Source organism: Pelecanus crispus, chromosome 1, assembly GCF_030463565.1.
Source record: "Pelecanus crispus isolate bPelCri1 chromosome 1, bPelCri1.pri, whole genome shotgun sequence".
Taxonomy (NCBI): Eukaryota; Metazoa; Chordata; class Aves; order Pelecaniformes; family Pelecanidae; genus Pelecanus; species Pelecanus crispus.
Window position 1 is genome coordinate 179931849 of NC_134643.1, and position 19022 is coordinate 179950870.

A 19022-nucleotide genomic window follows, 5' to 3' on the forward strand; every position below is an offset into this window, starting at 1 on the left:
ATGAACTGGTTGCCAGTAACAAGCCAGGCATTTACAAACATGCCTCATGATGAAGTATTGAAGCAGAATTCCAACAAGTAGCATCAGGAGGTAAATATAAGCAAAGGTGACCATTTCATTCAGGTCACATTAATACATGCTGTCACTTTTTGCCAACATATTTCTGGTGTTAGTTACCTAACCAATCCATCCGTAAAGAAAAAAAGTCATGTTCAACAGGTCTCGAAACATCCCATTTACTCTTTCCTTACCATTTTTGCAACCTCTTTCTACCAAGTCATAGACAACAATTTATTTTCCAAAATGAGAAGACAGATGACATAGCAAAAGAGATTATTTGCCTGCTTGCATGCGTCTACTATTAGGGGAAAAAGCCATCATGAAACTAAACAGTCAGAGGTGAGGCTTACCTCATCAAAATACTTGGAGCTCTCTTTTTCTGCTTCTTGCTTAGCTCGTAGCCATTCTTCCCTCAGTTTTTCTTGTTCCCGTTCGTATTTCTCCTGTTAGGTTAGATTGAAGTTAAACACACAAATAAGAATCATGGTACTTGCTATTTGCATTAAAATGCACTACTGGTATTTAATGCATTTTTTTAACAGACCAGCATGGTAAAAACATGCTTGAGCTACACTAGAACATTACTTCTGACATGAGTGAATGAAATCCTGGCTCAAATACAATCCAAAGGAGTTCTGCAATTGATTTTGGAGAATCCATGCTTATTACATGCTAAGTCTCATAACAACTGACCTCATATCTGTTATTTTCACTGTCTTGCAGTTCAGTTCCCATTTGAACAAAAATCAGCTAAGGTATTTCTTGAAAGATCGAGTGATTATATTTAACTTGGAATTGGGCACATTAATATGGTGAATATAAAATGATCACTAAGTGAAATATGAGGCAGTAATTTGGTTTGAGCAAGAACTCTTGGTCTTTTGGAAGCTTATCTAAAAACAAAAAACAATTTCTGGACCTCCAAATTTGTCCTATGTCTGGTTTTGGTATGAAATCAATGTAATGTCTTAAGGCTCAAGGTGTACAATAAACATTTTTGTGGTTTTGTCAGTCACCACCTAGGTCTTGGGAAAATCAAAACATTTAATGATGTCAAAAGTATTCCTTCTAAGATGTTGGAAATAAGCAAAGAAAGACTTTGCTTCCTTTCTCGGTTATTTGAAAATTCATTACTGGGATCGTGGTGAAGAGAAAGAACATGATTTCTCTGGCCAAATTTACTACTTCAAGACTGAAAAAGCAGAAGCAAAGAAAAAAAAAATGATGGCAGAGGGCTGAGATTGCTTTCAAGAAAGGGGAGCCAAGGTTTACATTCTTTAAAGCTATCTCTTCAGGCATCAAATAGAGCACCCAAACCATAACAGAGACCACAAATATGTTTAGGAAGGCCCAGCTCTTGACTTGCAGAATTTGTAAGCTAAAAGGAATGACAAAAGATAAAACATCCAAAAAACAACAGAGTTGCTAAGCTGTACTTTGACATCACCGTTTTCTACTGAATGCACCAAACTTAAGAGGGATTGTGCAGAGTAAATGATGTTCACTGACGCCTCTCCTAGCAGACAGACTTTAGATAACTAACTTTACTTTGCAGAGATGTGTCTTGCTGAATGAGCTTATGCTTCATTGAGCTGAAGTCTTTGCAGAGATGTGTGCTTGGTTTCTTGTGCTCTCCTAAGATGACAAACATTGCCTCTTCCGTCTGCAACACTTCCCTTGGTCTCTAGCAACTGGTTATCCAGGTGGTTTTGCATTAGGAGGTTCAGCTTCCTGACTCACAGAGGTCCTGGGAACCAGGTTGATTCCAACTGATTAGCTGACTGCTGAACAACAGGATGCTCACAGACATCTAACCATGGCACTAGCTGCCTTTTTTTCATCTCTGAACATAAGGCAGTATGGCTAATTGAAGGTAAAACTCATTCTAGAGACAATTTTCTTAAGGGGAAAAAATAAAACTCATTCAAAAGTGAAGACTACTGCCCCTTAGGTCTTCACTTCTCCTTTAAATTCTGTTGCCCATAAGAGCACACGAGCCTTGTGATGATTGAGCACTTCTGGCTGTAACGAATACTCAGTCTGGGCTTGCTTTCATGAAGCTCACTAATGTGTTGTCCTCTTTTGGCTGAATAATTGCTAGTGTGTGTAACTGTGCAGCCCAGCAAATGTATCTGAACGTCCTCTTAGGCCATCAGTAAGAAGAGTTGCAGGAGTCACATGTTACTTATCTTCCCAAACAATTGCTGCACCCAAGGGATTGCCAGCCTATTACTATGAAGATTAATTATACCTGCAATAAACGGTCCTGCTCCTTTTGCCATTTTTCCTGTCGTTTTCGTTCTTCCTCTTGATCCCAAACCCGACGACGAGGAGCACTAATGGATGGGACTGGGAGCTAATATAGCACAGAAATGAAATAATATTATCTTCTTCCATGTAATCAACACTCTACATTTTAAAATTTTTTTTTTTTTTTTTTTAAAGTGAGAAATAAAAGCCATTAAAACCAAACAGTTTTATAGCAACAAGGACCCTAAATTAGCCTTTCCTTCAAAGGGACAGAAAGCAACCATTCCATTACACATTAGAAAAATCTTAGTCAGTACTCTGAGATTTGATCACAATTTTAAAGAAGTATAAAAAGCAATACAAAGCAGCAGGCTTTGAAAAGATCAGGATTATACAACTAATTAGTACTTTATAAATACTACTTACATCAGGCATTGCAGGCTCTGGGCCTCCTGTGAGATTTGGAAGACAAAAACCAGAAATCATTAGAACCATACATACTCACTACTGCAAGACTTGTGTAAATGTGGAAAGTCTGAGCTTCAGACTAATTTTTGCTTCCTTAGTAAGCCATGCTTGCATTTTGCCCTACTGAACCTACTTGAGGTCAGAATTCATTAGGTGCTTTCAACTAATGTGCACAACTGTTTAAAAGCTTTACATGCTTACAAGTACCATCAGCAATTTTTTGAATTAGCAGTACATCTCCCACCATGGCACTACAGAGGTTCTTCGCTATACCTCTCCTATTATTATTCTAAGACCCAACTGTTCAGCATGTCCAACAACTAGAACGCTACTCCAGGGTAGAGCATCTACTCAGCTACTGCCCTTGATGTGAATTAAGAGCAACAGACATCCACAGGCAACTTCTCTACCACAAAACCATGTATTTTCCCTTTCCTACTGTCCTCCTTTCCTACTCCCAAAAGCAAACTTGAATTTGGTGAGCTTGTCACCATTCGTCACAAACCTTATGCTATTTGAGGTTATCATGCTTGGTCTTAGCTTGTGCCAAGATGATTATTAGAGAGCCACGTATTATGCTAATATATTAAAAGTCGAGAAAACATGGAGCACAAATTTAAGTATAATCCTTTCCCAAGCATCATCACTATTTTTGTTTGTTGCTAGTGTGCTTGTTAGTTAGCTGTCCAAATTTCAGTAAATAAAAAAAGTGTAAAAGCAACAAGTTGCAAGTTTTCTGAAGTATGACTACATGAAGTGGAAAAAAGGTCAAATTTAGGATACAGAAGACATCTAATGAGTCACAGACTAGTGTCCAGTCTATATATGCACAATTTTGTCTTCATTAGCAGTTTGCAACAGCTATAGTGACAATAGTACAAACAGACTTGATCTCCTGCAATTGTGCCAGGAGATGCTAAAGGGAGGCATAGGCAGCACCTATCTTTGCTCCCCTCTTCTCTCACCCCTGTAAGCTTATGCTGGCCTGTACAGGTTTAGAAAGAAGAAACCTTCATATCATTGTAAAGCTAAAGTGTCAAAAGTTTAAAATGAACTCTAGAAATACATCCTTCTCCTCCTCCTCAAGCACAAGTGAAATACTTCAATATTGCTATAAAATTTATTAAAATAAAAAAAACAAACTTCATAGCCAGCCTTTAAAAAAAAAAGAAACAAAACAAAAAAAAACCCAACAAAACAACCACCAACAAAATACCACCATATCACAGATACAATGCGGCAGAAGTACTTAAAAGCAAACAGAACCACAAACAGAGATTTATGCTGTGGCACTTCACATATCACTTCTGGAAAAAAGAGAAGCCATCACCACTGAAGGCAAAGATCTGGCTCCACTAAAATGATTGGCAAAATTCACACTGAACTTCCAGTGGGCCAGAATTTCACTCTTTCAGGCTACAGCAAAACAGCAAGGCATACATAGTCTGAAGACAGCATTAGACATACAACATTAGTGGAAGTACGTGAGTTGTGACATGCAAAACACCAAAAAGCAACCTACAAAACCAAAATTGAGTGCCTCATTTTTTTGCCTTTAAAAGCTAGGATATTCAATTCAAAATTTATATTGGTCTTCCTGGGATCTTGCGACATAACCACAGAGTGGAAAGCCAGCAGCTGCCTTTTTCCAGCAATTCAGATGAAAGCACAGAGCTGCAACTCAAGATAAACTTGAACCCAGAGTCAAGTATTTTATCAACAGCTCTGAGATCTGCGCTAAGCCTCTGCTGGAATAGTCAACGTTATTCTTGGTTTGTAGGTAGTAGCAAACCTGAACACAGAGTGCTATCGTTCTTACTCCTACCCAGTGGAAAAAAAGTATGAACAACATAGAAGAGATTTAAACAGCTATAGATAGAAGAGAACAGACAAAGACCCATTACCACAAAGGTAGACCCATGAATTGTAAGAATAATCTGATGACCCTGGGGAAAGAAGGGAAATTAATTATGTTGCTTCGTTGTAACTGCAACAAACAATTCTGAAGAGATATAGTACCCAGCACCAGACTTGTTAGATAGAGTGTGCAGCAGGAACAATTTCATGGAAGTACATGAAATGTTAGCTCATTGGTTTACCTTGTTCAAAAAATTGTGACCGTCTTTTTAAGTTTTTCAAAGAAATAGGTTCAGATGCTATTTGAAAAATACAAAGAATACAAACAAGTCAATGAGGTGCTGTCTTTTTGGGTTTTGGTTTTTTTTTTTTTTAAAACCACTAATGCCACTGGATAACAAACATTTGTTAGACCTCCAATCTACAGCAACATCACTTCAGAAAAATAAAAAGCCCCTGAAACACAAAGGAAATCTAATCTTTTGTACTAACAAATACAGTTTTTAGTAGGTTACATCATGTACTGATTAGTATTTCATCACTAACAATGTCCAACTATAACAACAGTACAAGCGTCAAACTTGGACTCAGATTTTCCCTGTCTAATTTAAGCCACCTCGACTGAGATGCCAAATTGGAATAAGGAGCCTAATCACCATTTAAGGTCATCGGAAAGGCATCTCCAGAGGGCAAATGGTCTCTTGGGGGAACTCTTCTATAAATCACCATGCACATTCAAGATAAAATGAAATACAAAGTTTCCATTTAAGGATTACTGTGCCATTAGGAAGTCTATGTACCTGGTTTCTCTCACCGTCATCAACTAAGGCTATAACTGTTCATAGCATCTTAAGTAATTATTATTCATACCAGAACCATCAAGATCGTTCTCCAGGAATAAAAGTAAAATAATAATAGTAAAACAACCATTACCCCTAAAACCTCACAATTGAAATAGAGAGGAAAAAAAAAAATTAATACTTTTTACACTCTTCCTGGGCAGTGAAATAAATTGATACTCATACTGACTCAGTCTCCACACGATGTAGTGGCAATTACAATAAATTGCGTGCCTTCTCTTCACCCCTACCACACAGTGAATTTACAACCACTAATGCTGAGATGGGAGGGCTGTCACTGCTATGTTGTCAATTCTCCAAATGCCTAGCACGTCGTGGAAGCAAACTACACCCCGTTTGGATGCAGCTAGATCTCTGTGATACCTGTCTAGCTTTCAGTTCATTAAGGTCTCGCTTTGCCCACTGTATAAAGCTTGCAATGATTACAGGTTTAGTGTCTGTGCTTGTTCCAAACCCACACAAATAGCGGATGAAAAGCAATGGTAGTTTACCTCTTTGTTCGCTAGAGCCAAGATCTCTTTGCATTCCATTTATCAGCTTTGTTTCTGTATCCTGAAAAAATACAAAATAAAGGGCTTGGGTTCATTAGATTTGTGGAAGTTTATCCAATCAGACGTCTCCCCTGACAGGAACTGTGTATCACGAAACACCTCAGAACACTTTCCACAGAAAGATACAAAATTATCTAAAACTTCCTGAGTGTATTATATGATAAAATGACTGCAGGCATTTGAGGGGATCAATAACCAGCTGTGAATTGGTGGCTGAAATAAAAAACATCAGTTTGCAAGAAAATGCCAGAAGCTGAGATCTTCCTATTTCAGCTCCTTGGCAGGCAGGGAGTTATTTGCAAGTAATTTGAAAGCATAGAATCATAGAATCGTAGAATGCTTTGGGTTGGAAGGGACCTTTAGAGGCCACCTAGCCCAACCCCCCTGCAGTGAGCAGGGACAGCTTTAACCAGATCAGGTTGCTCAGAGCCCCATCCAACCTGACCTTGAATGTTGCCAGGGATGGGGCCTCTACCACCTCTCTGGGCAACCTCTTCCAGTGCTTCACCACCCTCATTGTAAAAAGTTTCTTTCTTATGTCTAGTCTAAATCTATTCTTTAGTTTAAATCCATTATTCCTTGTCCTGTCACAACAGGCCTTGCTAAATATATGTATGTATATATATATTTGCATGTATATACCCTTGTTCTTTGGGGCTGCAACTTTCATTTACACTAATAATGGAGGTAGAAGTCTTTACTAAAGACTAAACGCTCTATACATTTTAGTTAAAACATAGTCTGCATAGTCTGCAAATAGTTTAATACCCATCACTTAGCAGTGTCCACTCAGGAACAGCCAGTAGCAAGTCTTTAAAACATCTTATTTACCTTAGTAAGTACATAGCTACATCTCTGTATTTGCAGTATCCTGTATGTTCCCTAAGCAATACAAGTAAAAGTAAGATTTTCAAGGTCTCTTCTCGATCCTCCCCCTATCAAGGCGTTACATTTTTTACTTTCTTCCTCCCCCCAGAGCCCACAAACCTTCAAAAACATACTCACAGAACTTCGAAGGCTGCTGGAAGAATCTCTTTTTGTTGATATGGTGGAAACATTTGAAACTTGTTCTCCAGAAGTTGCATCAATCCATTTATTTTCAGATGTACCTATAATGTTGGTAGCCATACTGGTGAGATTGAGGATTTTATGCCTTACATGTGGCAGGGAAGGCTGGTCTTTGCCCCAATCTTTTTGGTGTGTGGAGGATCAAGAAATTAATATAGACAGTAACGTCAAAGAACAGAACAAGAGTTAGTGAAAACACATTAAAATAACACAAAAAAGCACATAACAGAACAGCAAGAGACACAAATCAGGTGGAATTTGTGAAGACAGGAAAAAGGGCTTTTATGAGCAGACCGCCTTCCCCAAAAATGCATGTGTTAGTCATAAGCCAGGTGAAAGTTTACCAAACGTTTTGCTAATATGGACCCACAGCAGCTCAACATTACAGAGCAATTAGTATTCATTGGAAACTATTTCAGTAGCATTAGTAAGGATGGAGAAAATTCTTCCAACTTCACTCACACAAGGTACAATTTGCCTCATACACTATCCAGGAAGTGTCATTTTCATGTCTGTGCTTGTCAGGAAGCACAGAGGGCACAAAAAAGGCAGTCTAAACTAAACTAGCAAACCTGATGAGGCAAACACAAATTATAATCTTCACTCAGACTCCATCATTTCTCCCCTCCCACTACGTAAAATTTACTCAATGAGTTCTTCTCCACTAATCTCACTCTCCATTTGTGCTAGGCCCTGTAGAAGTTGTGATTTGTTTCTTGTCTCTTCCTCAGTTCCCTGCTTTCCCCCACACACACTTGCTGGTACCTAGTGGGAACCTAGCTTCCCACTAGAATAATTTTTTGTATTTATACTGTGAAAGAAGTCATTGGTCACACTTCCTACTCTGGAAAAATTCTTTTGGGACTTTAAAAGGGTATCCTGATTAAACCCATGGCAAGTCTAGAGATGCTACAAGGCCTTCAGCAAGAGTGGAAACCCTCACTAGCCAGAATGGATAGTACCACCCTGGGGAGGTTACAGCATCACAGTATTTGGGTCAATGGCCAAAATTGTAGCACAGAGGTGCTACATTACCCACAAGCTCATACACCACCTGAAAAAAAGAACACAAGATCCTCCTTTCCTGAAGAAAGGGAGCTGCTGACTGAGGGAGAGAGGCTCTAAAAATTACTATCCTCTAGAGACCAGCCCCTCTTCATTTTTGTGGTATGGCAGGAAAGAAAATGTTATATTCCCTTGTGTGGTGGTTGCACACTTTTTTACCAATGCATCCTCTCCGAAACAGGCCAGAGCACAAGAGAGAGGCCAGTAGTTCAATGCTTTGTAGACTTGCTTGTGAAGACATTTCTAATGCACGAGTAGTTAAAAAAAGCCAAGTTGTGTTAAAATGCAACAGACACACTAGCAAACTACTTAGCTTAGATACATATTACTACTGTAAGGGTAATAAGGACTCTCAGCTGTCAAGCACAGCAGAGACAAAGCTTATTTGCCTTACAGAGCATACTGTATCGGCCCGACGAAACAACTCACCATTCTTTCCATATCGTCTGACATCCATGACCAGGTTGCCAGTTTCTAGGGCTCTGCCGATGGCTTCTTCCCACTGACTATAGTCCATACGTGAAACCTTTGTGCCGTTGATAGCAATGATCTCATCATCTACATGAAGCTGACAAAGTGCTGCAGGGCTACCTGCAGAAAACAGAAGAAAAATGAGGTTATGTCTCCATTCACAATTATTTTTTTACCACAGTTGTGATTGGGGGGCAGGGGGAAGATCAGTCAAAGAAATGCTTATTAGTGGATATTCAGAAAGTCTTTGAAAAGTCTACTACACTGTAATATAAGGTCAGTAAATACAGTTAATATCAAAGTAGTGTTTCAATTTGAAACTTACGAAAACGACAAAGAACATCAGTCTTTTAGACTTGCAAGCATTCACATTCTGGCTAGCCCATTTAATAAACAACCTTTGGGCCCACTCCTGCCTTCAGTAACTCACCTTTATAATCTGTGATAGTGAGAGAGAGGCAGCACCACAGTGCCTGTAGCCAACGATTAGCTGAAATTCAGCCAATGTTTGGGTAATCCTCTTATTTGCCAAAAAACCCAGCCTCCACTTTGTTAATTCCAGTAGAAGCTGGCTTTCTCGTATTCTTATTTACATTTTCTGGGCTATACTGACAAGAACATGCTGCTTCATTGCTTTGCTAAAATAGTTTGTTAGCTCTGAATTGACTGGTAATTGGACTCAAGATATTGCTGGGTGTTGTCCCATTAGGCTTCTCTGGATTCTACTTATTTTGTCGATTAAGAGCAAATTTTATCACAGCTTGGACTTTGAATTCTACTGATACTTTGCAAAACAAGCTGCACTTTATACTCTTTTTCATCTACCACTAAACATTGGCAAGTGATCTTACTAGCCTAAGGACACAAAGCATACAGGACCAGTTAAACTTTTTTCTATTTAATTCAGAAAATGGATGAGCTGAGAAATTCAGACTTGTTTCAGTAAGATTTTATGAATTACATCTGAACTGCTCTTCCATTAACAATTATTCCCTTAGCAGAATATAACATTGAAAAGATAAATGAAAATGTAATTAAAGATTGTACAATAAATCCTCACATTAATAAAACAAAACAAATTTGAATTACACAATGGAAGAGTTTTCCAAAGTTAGTAGTGAAATCAATGTATCACATTTAAAATATACCAAGAACAGTGCTATATTACATTATCAGAAACAAATGTGGACAAGCATGACAGAAGAATTTAGACACTGTATGTTTCATCCTGACTTTCTTCTGACTCACTAGTAAAATGCTGCTAGATGTCTGGATCATCCACTAAGGATTCAAATACCTTTTAATATTTCTGGCACCCCAGGAAGTTAAAAAATGAAGAAAAGTTGTTTCTTAATACTGCACCAAACAGTGATCCATCATAGTTCACTAAAAAAACCAACACTAAGTAGTATGTTAGAAGAGCATAGTTCCAATATTCTATTTTTCTGCGTGCTTCTTAAAGTATGGACTAAAAACTCCATTAGCAGTTATCAGTAAAATCCTCCAAACACACCAATTACTTTTAAGCAATATTATAGAAGAAAAGGTAGGGTTTTCCTTTGGAGGAAGAAAACTAGATAAACTAGAAAAAATGTGCATCTCCTTAGAGCCAGGATTATGTTAAAGAATTAATGGATTTTCAAATCTATTAATGAAAGGTACTATTAGAGATACTATTGAAGATACTACCACTGAATTTACTATGTTCAACATCATATAACATTTGGAATGGTGTCTCATTTCAAAGTCTAAGATCTTGTACCATATAGTTTGACTACATGCAGACTGAACTTTATGCTCACGATACAGGGAATGCTTTAGGGTCAAGGAAAGACATCAGAACTGATAATGTCCCTGTTCTGTGTAGTGACAGAACAAGCCCTAGGAACGAAAAAAGGTAGTGTTCATTTTACTCACATAATTTGATTGGGATGAGACCCAGTTCAGAGGCGAGAACAGTACCTCAGCTCAGTTACGGTAAGCACATGAGGGAAAAAGTGGGTTACAATTCAGGCTTTAGGAAAGGAAGGAAATTCAAGATTGCATAGTTCCTCCACCAGAAAAACACATCCAGACCATACAGATTTGAATGAATAGCAGCAGTGTCTAGATTGCACGTGTAGACCCTACACCGCCAGGACAACTTACGCTACTCAGTTTTTGGCACGTAACTTTGCCAGCTGCTCTTCCTCTACTGCTTCTACAGTCTGTGAATAAAAGGGCTTCTCAAGAGTGCAAATCAGGGCACCTATATTGGGCTTCTGCTCCGATTCACCTCCAGAGAAGTCTACAGAGACTAGCTGGCAACTGAGGTGCCAAAAGTTGTATGGTGCCAGTTCCCCTTTTCTGTCCAGTTCCCCCAAGACTACAGTATTTACTGATAATTTCTTTATACCTATATATTCTCTCTATATAAAGGATTTAGTTTACATTACATAAACCAGGTATTGCTGTTTTTCATAAATATCCCTGAAGGTAAAAGATTTTTCTTTCTTACTACCCCCCAATGAAAACAAACCCAATCAAATTCACTCTTTTTCCATGCGTATTTGGTTATCTCTAGCCTATTCCCATCTGTTGTTATTCCAACAGATAAATACTAGCTTAGAGTCATACAAAAAAATTAAAACTTGAAACAAGTGGGTCAAATTTACTTTGTCCTACATGCCTGCAAGTGTTTGATTGCAGACGTGTGCACTCCTACATCAACACCATATCAGAAAATGATTGGAAATAGGGTGGGTGAAAGGGAAAGACCTGAAACAATAAAGATTATACGGCATTGGGGAAGCTGGCAGAACAATGTCTAGATTAATGACTTTAAGGCTTTCTATTTACCTAATTTTTAGCATAAAAGTTGAAAATTCCTGTAAAAAATGAGCACTATCTCCTTTAATATGTAGTAAATGGGTCTCACTGAAACGTGTTACAAGCTTAACTCTTAAGTGTCTCTTTTTGAGAACACTTACAATAAGTTAATTTTGCTTGCCAAGTAGTTTTCTTAACATTTTTTTGAAGGAAAAGTATATGTAGAATACAGAGTCTTTTACATTTACAAGTAGTAAAAAGATAAATACGGGTTATCACCTGAAGAAAATCATATAGCTAGTCAGGATGACAAGTATGTCAAGACAATCGGATAAAGTCTTCCTGGAAGCTATTTCTGGTCTCAAGAAAAAGAAAAAGGTGACTGGTAACAGTTGGTATGGATTTGCCAAGCCTAAATCACGCTCGATCAACGCAGTCATCTTCAATGATGAAATGACTAGATATGTGGATGAAGGGAGAGTGGTGGATATCATCCATTTTGTCTTTAATAGGGCTTTTGACATGGTCTTCCACAGTATCCTGGTATCAAAGTTGGGATGGTACTGTCTACAGGGCAGAACTAGATGGGTGAAAAACTGGCTGGGCTGTCAGGCTCTATGGGTAGTGGTTAATGGTTCATACTCAGCCTGGAGGCTGGTTACAAGTGGAGCTCCCCAGGGATGTATCCTGGGACCTGTCCTCTCTAACATGTTCACCAATAACCTGGAGGAGGAGGAGGAGGAGAAACACAACCTCATCAAGTTTGCAAACCATGCCAAAAGGGAGAGGGTGGCTGATAGGTGGGCGGGCAGGGCTGCCATTCAGAGAAGGAACCTGACAGTCAAAAAGGGCAAATGCAGAGTCCTGCTCCTGAGGTGGACTAACTCCAGTGGTGGCACAGGCTGGGGGCTGATGGGCTGCAGAGCAGGGCTGGGGGTACCCCAGCAGTGGTGAGGCTATATGAACAGATCGAGGGAAGTGACTATACCATTCACTCAGCACTTGTTATGCCACATCGGCAATACTGTGTCCAGTTTTTGTGTCCCATTGTAAGAGAGACATCAATAAACTGGGACAAGTTTCATAGGAGGCCACCGGGATGGTCAGGGCTGGAGCACTTGCCCTGTGAGGAGAGGCTGAGGGGTATAGGCTTGTTCAGCCTGGAGATGCTGCAGGGGGACCTAACAGCAGTGTTCCCAGTACCTACCGGGAGGTTACTGAGAAGGGAAAGCCTGCTCTTTATTGAAATTCATGGCAGGAGAACACAGCACAGTGGTTATAAATGGAGACAAAGGTCGGTCTGACTGGATATGCAGGGAAAATTTTCTCTGAGAGGATAATTATGCAATGCCCAGAGAGTCTGTGCAGTTTCCATCCTTGGAGCGTCTCAAACCCACCTGGGTGAGGCCCTAGGCAACCTGGTCTGAATTCAGTCTTGACAGTTTTTTGAGCAGGGGTTTGCTCTAGGTGATCTTCCAAGGTCCCTTCCAACCTGAATTATCCTGTGACTTATCCTTAAAAATAGGAAGCGCAACATTTAGTTGTGCCCAGCTGAAAGCACATCTTACTCTTTCAAAGGGCTGTCCATCTCTTTCATCCTTCTTTGCTTTAAAGGAAGCTACAGCTTTTGAATAAGGATACAACATGGAGTCAATTGTTGAAAAAAAGATGTTAAGCACATGTTATAAACAAGAATATCAAGATACACTCCATTCTCCATTTAATCTTTGTATTTGTGCCCTTCCTTGGAAGGATGGTAATAAAGCATAACCAGGATAACAGCCACAAGGCCTTCATCTTTCCCTTGCCTACAGAGTTGGCGATAGAGCCTACATGGACCTTTCTGAATAACCAGCAGGAATATTCACTACCCTTAGGTTTCTCATTTACAGGTGGCAGCACAAAGAGACAGTCCTCTGCCTCCAAGTGAGAAAATTAAACCAGAAGCCTAGCAGCAGGGAAAGCAAATGGAAAGTTATTCTTCATGCAAAATGAATATTAATGATTACAATCTAATTATGAGAAGTACCCAGCTATAATGAAAGAGAGGTCTAAAAATTGAATTTGAAATGGGGGCGGGGAGGGGAAATATCAAGCCTGCTCAGTAAGTGCTGTTAAACAGTGTTTTTTTCCTCTCTGGAAAGCATAATGAAGGGCTAACTAAATTAGATGTTTCCAGTTATTTCTCCTTTCTCAGGATTATCTTGTGTTAGCTGGAAGAAAAGGCACAATTCAATATTCCTCAAGTATTACTGACAATGGAAAAGATCACCGTTCAGAAAACAAGCATTACATGTAATTTGTTTGGGTTTTTGTTGTGTTTTATTGTATTTTAATTAAGAAGACTGAGCCTGCTCTCTGCAGAAGACTACTAAAGCTTAGAAATAAGCTTTATGTATCCTTCATTTCAAGACAAAAATGTTTGCTTTTCTTCAGTATTAACACATCTGAAAAAAACTGCACTGGAAATTAAATTTAGAAGTTGCAACTGCTTAAAAATATTAACCATCTCCAAATTCAACATGACTAAGAAAGGGGGAAATTGAAGTAAAAATACTAACTCCTAACTAAGTTTCCTTTGCACGTGTTTACAAACCATATGAAGTGAAATCTTTTAAAAACTTAGCTGAAAGGAACAACCTGGATATTAGAAGTCTGTATGTGCCCCTTACTACTGTTCTGTAAGGGGCTTGGTGAATGCTTGAGTAATCACATTTATGCCTTTTCAGCAGTTATAGAAATGTCCTTGATTAGGAAAATGCAGTTTTGGTATTGCTGAATTCAACCTGTTTCAAGAGATGAGGATTCACAGAAATACATTAGCAAACTATATACTGATTTTTCAATTCTCCACCTGATTTTTTAAGTTATTTGCAGCATTCTTAACAGCAAATGCCTTAATTTAGAAGCCTCTGCAAACTAAACATAAGAACAAAAATTTGTGCAGTTAAAACACATTTACCTTCTTCAACTGTCTGTACAAAGGCCCCTGAAGAACTCCAATTTGTTGTAAACCCAAAGCTGCGACTGTGGCCAGGTCTCTGGTTTATACTGATTCTCATTTCACTGTACTGTTCCTGAAAAATAAAACATGACACTACAGTATCTGGTATCACAGGAATCTAAATGAGGGAAAGTTTATCCTCTAAATAAGTGAGGCTGCTCACAATGTGCACTTTAATCATCTATTATTAGCATCATAGACAAAGGAAACAATATTGAAGTCAGTTAACTAACTTGTTTGGTTTTTATTCAAACAGGTATGTTTTCAATTTACATTTATATTTTCTCTACACATATATTTAGCTGTTCATTTTTCTTATTTTAAATGTTTTGTAACACAATGCTACAAAATGTAAGAAATTTGAGGAAACTAAACCCCTAAATGGGTCTTCATGGATAGTCTTGTGAATTTGTGGAACGCACTGTTTCCTGAGAGAGCATCAGTCAGACAGATGTGAAAAAGCTAGATCACAGTAATTCATCTTATTTTTTTCTTGCACATCCTACAGTGAGCATCATCAATTTCCTTTAGGCTCAATGCTGCAACTAGGTTTACTTGGGTGAACAATCATCTTTTTAATTTTGTATGAAATACTACTAGCTCGCTATGGATTTTATAATGGATGTCTTAGATGATAAAACTAATCCCAGAATTAGCTAGAATCTAGGTCTTTCATTCTAGTGGACTTTCAAGATGCTTTCAAAATCAGAATGAAAACCTAACATTACCTTTTTAAACTACAGAAATATGTTTGGGAAAACATTTTTGGAACACTTGCTTTCAGTCCCACACTATATTATGAACATGTGTTGCATGCGTTAACATTTTAATGTGAATTGATTAAAACAATTAAAATACCCAAATGCATGCTATTCACTTCATTATCATGGCACTGACATTGTTATAAAAGGAAAAAAAAAAAATCAGACTTTAACTGTTAAAATAGATATATTCCAGCAATGCATGCATGGAGGAGACCCCCGCATGTGTACTAAATTTGGCGTACTAAACTGTGTACACCTACATTTTTTAGTTGCCTAGAGAACCAGCTTTCCTGAAGGGTGGGATTCATTTTCCCTAACTTAAAATATTTACAAGTCTAGCTACCTAAGCCAATTCCCCTAAGCTCCTGTGTTGGTAGGATGCAACATGCAGCTGCAGGGAGCACTGCACAAGCAGATGGAGTTTGCCAGAACTTCCAGGCAGGATGCAGCCAGAGGAGGCTTCAGCAGTACCCAAGCACTGGGTGCAGAAGACAACATGTAAGGCAACATCCTGAGGTTTCGCCTTGTGTTACAGGAATGTTCCTGGCAAAACACTCGCCACTACAGCCCAGGGTAGAAATTAAGTCCTTTCTTCAAAACACAGCTGCTAGCTTGCAAATGCTCCCATACAACCCAAGTCCTTAGGTGAATAACATTACATTAAAAGTGAACCTACTAATAGACAGGTTAGCACACTGGGCTAGAGCATATATAAAGCTTTTGAATCTGAGTGCATTCCTGGAAATTACTACTGCTGTTATTTTTATTTCCACCATCCCAACCCAGCTCTTCCTCAAACCTACCTCTTGTCAGAGGAATAATGCGACTTTGTACACTGCACTTCATCATTTGGACAGGTCGTCTCCAAAACACTTAGTATTCCACAAACCTGGTGTTATTGCCCTGATGACTAGTGAACTATATCAATCTCTCAACTCTGGCAATGATTTACAAACATGCCAAATGGAACTTGCATTCCTTAAATTATAGCTTGTTTGAGGCACAACACAAGCTTTTTAAATTTTTTTTTTTTTTTAAGATTTTTTAATTTTAAAACCCGACATTACTCATTTGCAGGAAGGCCAATTTATAGTCTTGTGACTAATGACAGGAAAAAAAAAATGGACCTAGTACATTTTGCTTGCATAAAGTAATACAAAGGACCCATATCTAATCTACGTTTTCACTGATTAGAACAGCAATTCCTCTGCCTGTTTTTGCTACAACACAGGGAAAAAAAAAAGATCATGATTTCTTTCCTTATACAACAATCACAGTTTTAAAAAATTAACATAGTTTCATTGCAATGGCCAAGGGGTATCAGGTGTAAACTGAAATGTGTTCCTTTTCCACAAGTGATTAGGAAGAAGAATGGTTCGAAGTGACTGAATTTATAAAAAGCTGGTGGGGGAAGTGATTTCATAAATCAGCATCTAAGGTCTTATGATCTTCACCCAAGCAATTGGCACAATTAACTTTTGCAGCAGCATCAGGAATGCAAAGAATTCATCTCTAATCTGTCAAGGGGTACGAACTGCATCATTAGACATTACAGGAAGGTATCGACAATTAAAGCTATTGCTGGTCATTTTTTTTACATGTGAAACATGCTATCAATCAGAAGAAACAGTACTCGAAGATACATATTCCAAAAAAAACACTGAAAGACCCAACTCCTGGATAAGCACATACATAAAGAGATAGCGATTTGCTTTAAAATTCATTAATGTTCACATTAATGAGATTAATTTAATGTACATAACTATTAAAAAAAAGGGGGGGTGGCTCAAGCCACAACAGATGGAAAAAAGGATAGCATGATACTAATTTTTAAGGCTGGCCTTTGAAAAGCTGATTTTCAGTTTCCACCACCAGTTTAAAAGTGCAAATGAATGCTACAGCAGCTCAGATCATTCATCTAACGGACATACCTGATTGTGCGCACACTGTGCTAATTTGGAGAAAAACAAATACTTTGCAAGTATCAGACAATATTTAGAATAACTACTAGAATGAGAAGTAAAATTAAGCACAGGACGTATAAAAGGTAGGGGAAAAAATGCAGCAAAAGAACCAATTATTTTCTTTCCAAATATTCTCCTTCCCCTGAATTAAAACAATGGAAATAGTAGTTCTCTGAGCTGCTTTCTTACTACCAAAAAATACTTGCATTTGATGTAATTTTATTTATTTTTCCTTTTATTCTGCTGTAGCATTCAGTTACACTGTAATCACATTATTTCCACACTTACCAGAGGTTTTGAATCCTCAGGCTCTGGCAGACTCACATTTTCTGCAGAGGATGCAAGTGAAAGAGAATCAGGAAGAGAGCAATACTCTGGTTTAAGAATATTGTTTCCAGCATCCTGGTCTTGGGATTTTACAGGTAATGCCAAACTAGGAGGAGGTGTTGACTGAACACCTTCCTTCTCCTCCTCCTCCTCCTCCTCACCTCTGCTTCTGAACACACTAGTGGAGAGAGGGTGTGCAGAGTCCGGTTGTGAAAACGAACTGCTTGTCAACAAAGTTTGAGTTCTTTTAGCCTTTTCTACTTCTCCGTTGTATTTCTGGGTATCATCCATCTAGGACAAAAATGACAGTTTGGTAAATATGTGCTTTAAAAAAAAAAAAAAAGTCCCTAATCTTTCAGCAATCTAAATATTTAACAAAAAAACCCTCTCCCTTTCATGTAAATTCTGGTTACCGTACCCATTACTAATTACCCACTTTAAAGAAGAGCAACATACTGTTTTTCTCCTGAAGTGCCTGTAGAATAAATAGTCCAGACTTAAGACAAACTTGTTAAAATCATCTGCTTAGAATGATTTGCATTCTTACCATTTTTTAAAATTGAGACAAATAGGGATTTAGAAGCAAGCTATGAAAATCGACACAGTAATTGCAGTGGGGGGGGGGATCAATTTCTGTGTTTCAGTGCTTTACTGAGCAGGCAAATTTTAGGTCAGTATAAAATTTCAATTTCAACAAAGTCAGCAGAGCAGAGGAAACCTGTATCACCTGAAAAATTTGCCTTTAATGTTAACTTAGCTTCAGACAATTACATCCAAGAAAGGCAGGTTTTTTTGATAAGGAACACTGAGGAGACTTACTACAAGTAATAAAAAGATTATTCTACCAAATACATTTATCAGCCTTATTTCTAGGAGTGCCTTTAAGTACAGAAACATGAGTAAACATCTAAAGCCATGACAGAATTGCCTGCTCTATTAACACAGCCTTCATCAAACAGCAGACAATTTTTTTAAAAAACAGCTAACGTTAAAACTTTACTGTTCCCCCAGCTATCCAAGACCCCAACATTTACACACTTCAGGAACGAAGTGGAATTTTACCGTGAACGACCGTGGAAGTGACGACATTCCTCTTGACTGGACACCAAAGGGTCTTGGTGTAACCACAGATGTTAATCTAGAGGTATCAGTTTTCTGGTAACTTCTCGGGAGAGAAGCTGAAACCTGAGCTGACCCAGTTTGAGCATTCACAGAGTAGCGGGCAGACAAAAGAGATGAGCTCTGCTCCTCTGCCAGGCTCTTCGGTGGAGTGGGAGCTTCACGAGTGGGCAAACTCTCCGGCGCGTGCTCCTTGCGTGGTTGCGTGGCATATGCACTTTTGCTGTCCTTAGCGCTGTAGGAGGTGTCTTCTTCCAAAAGGTAATCTTTTGCTGCTGACTGTGTGGAAGGTCCTTTTTCTTCACTAAACACATCATCGTTCAGCGAATACATCCATCTGCGTTCATGTTTTCGCTGCCTGTAGGAGTCTTGATCTCTGTCCTCCC

General features: G+C 38.6%; 1 protein-coding gene across 1 annotated transcript in view; it reads right to left on the bottom strand.

Annotated features, from left to right (window-relative positions):
• Nucleotides 1–19022, bottom strand: part of LMO7 (LIM domain 7) — a 130605-nt gene that overhangs the window by 13104 nt on the left and 98479 nt on the right. Inside the window, exons 16-26 of the mRNA XM_075724619.1 lie at nt 18580–19021; nt 17479–17808; nt 14421–14535; nt 8609–8770; nt 7052–7236; nt 5987–6047; nt 4878–4934; nt 4683–4724; nt 2737–2762; nt 2312–2416; nt 411–503 (exon numbers count right to left, since the gene is read on the bottom strand). Coding sequence (XP_075580734.1) covers nt 411–503; nt 2312–2416; nt 2737–2762; nt 4683–4724; nt 4878–4934; nt 5987–6047; nt 7052–7236; nt 8609–8770; nt 14421–14535; nt 17479–17808; nt 18580–19021 — 1618 coding nt within the window. The remainder of the gene's footprint in view (nt 1–410; nt 504–2311; nt 2417–2736; nt 2763–4682; nt 4725–4877; nt 4935–5986; nt 6048–7051; nt 7237–8608; nt 8771–14420; nt 14536–17478; nt 17809–18579; nt 19022) is intronic.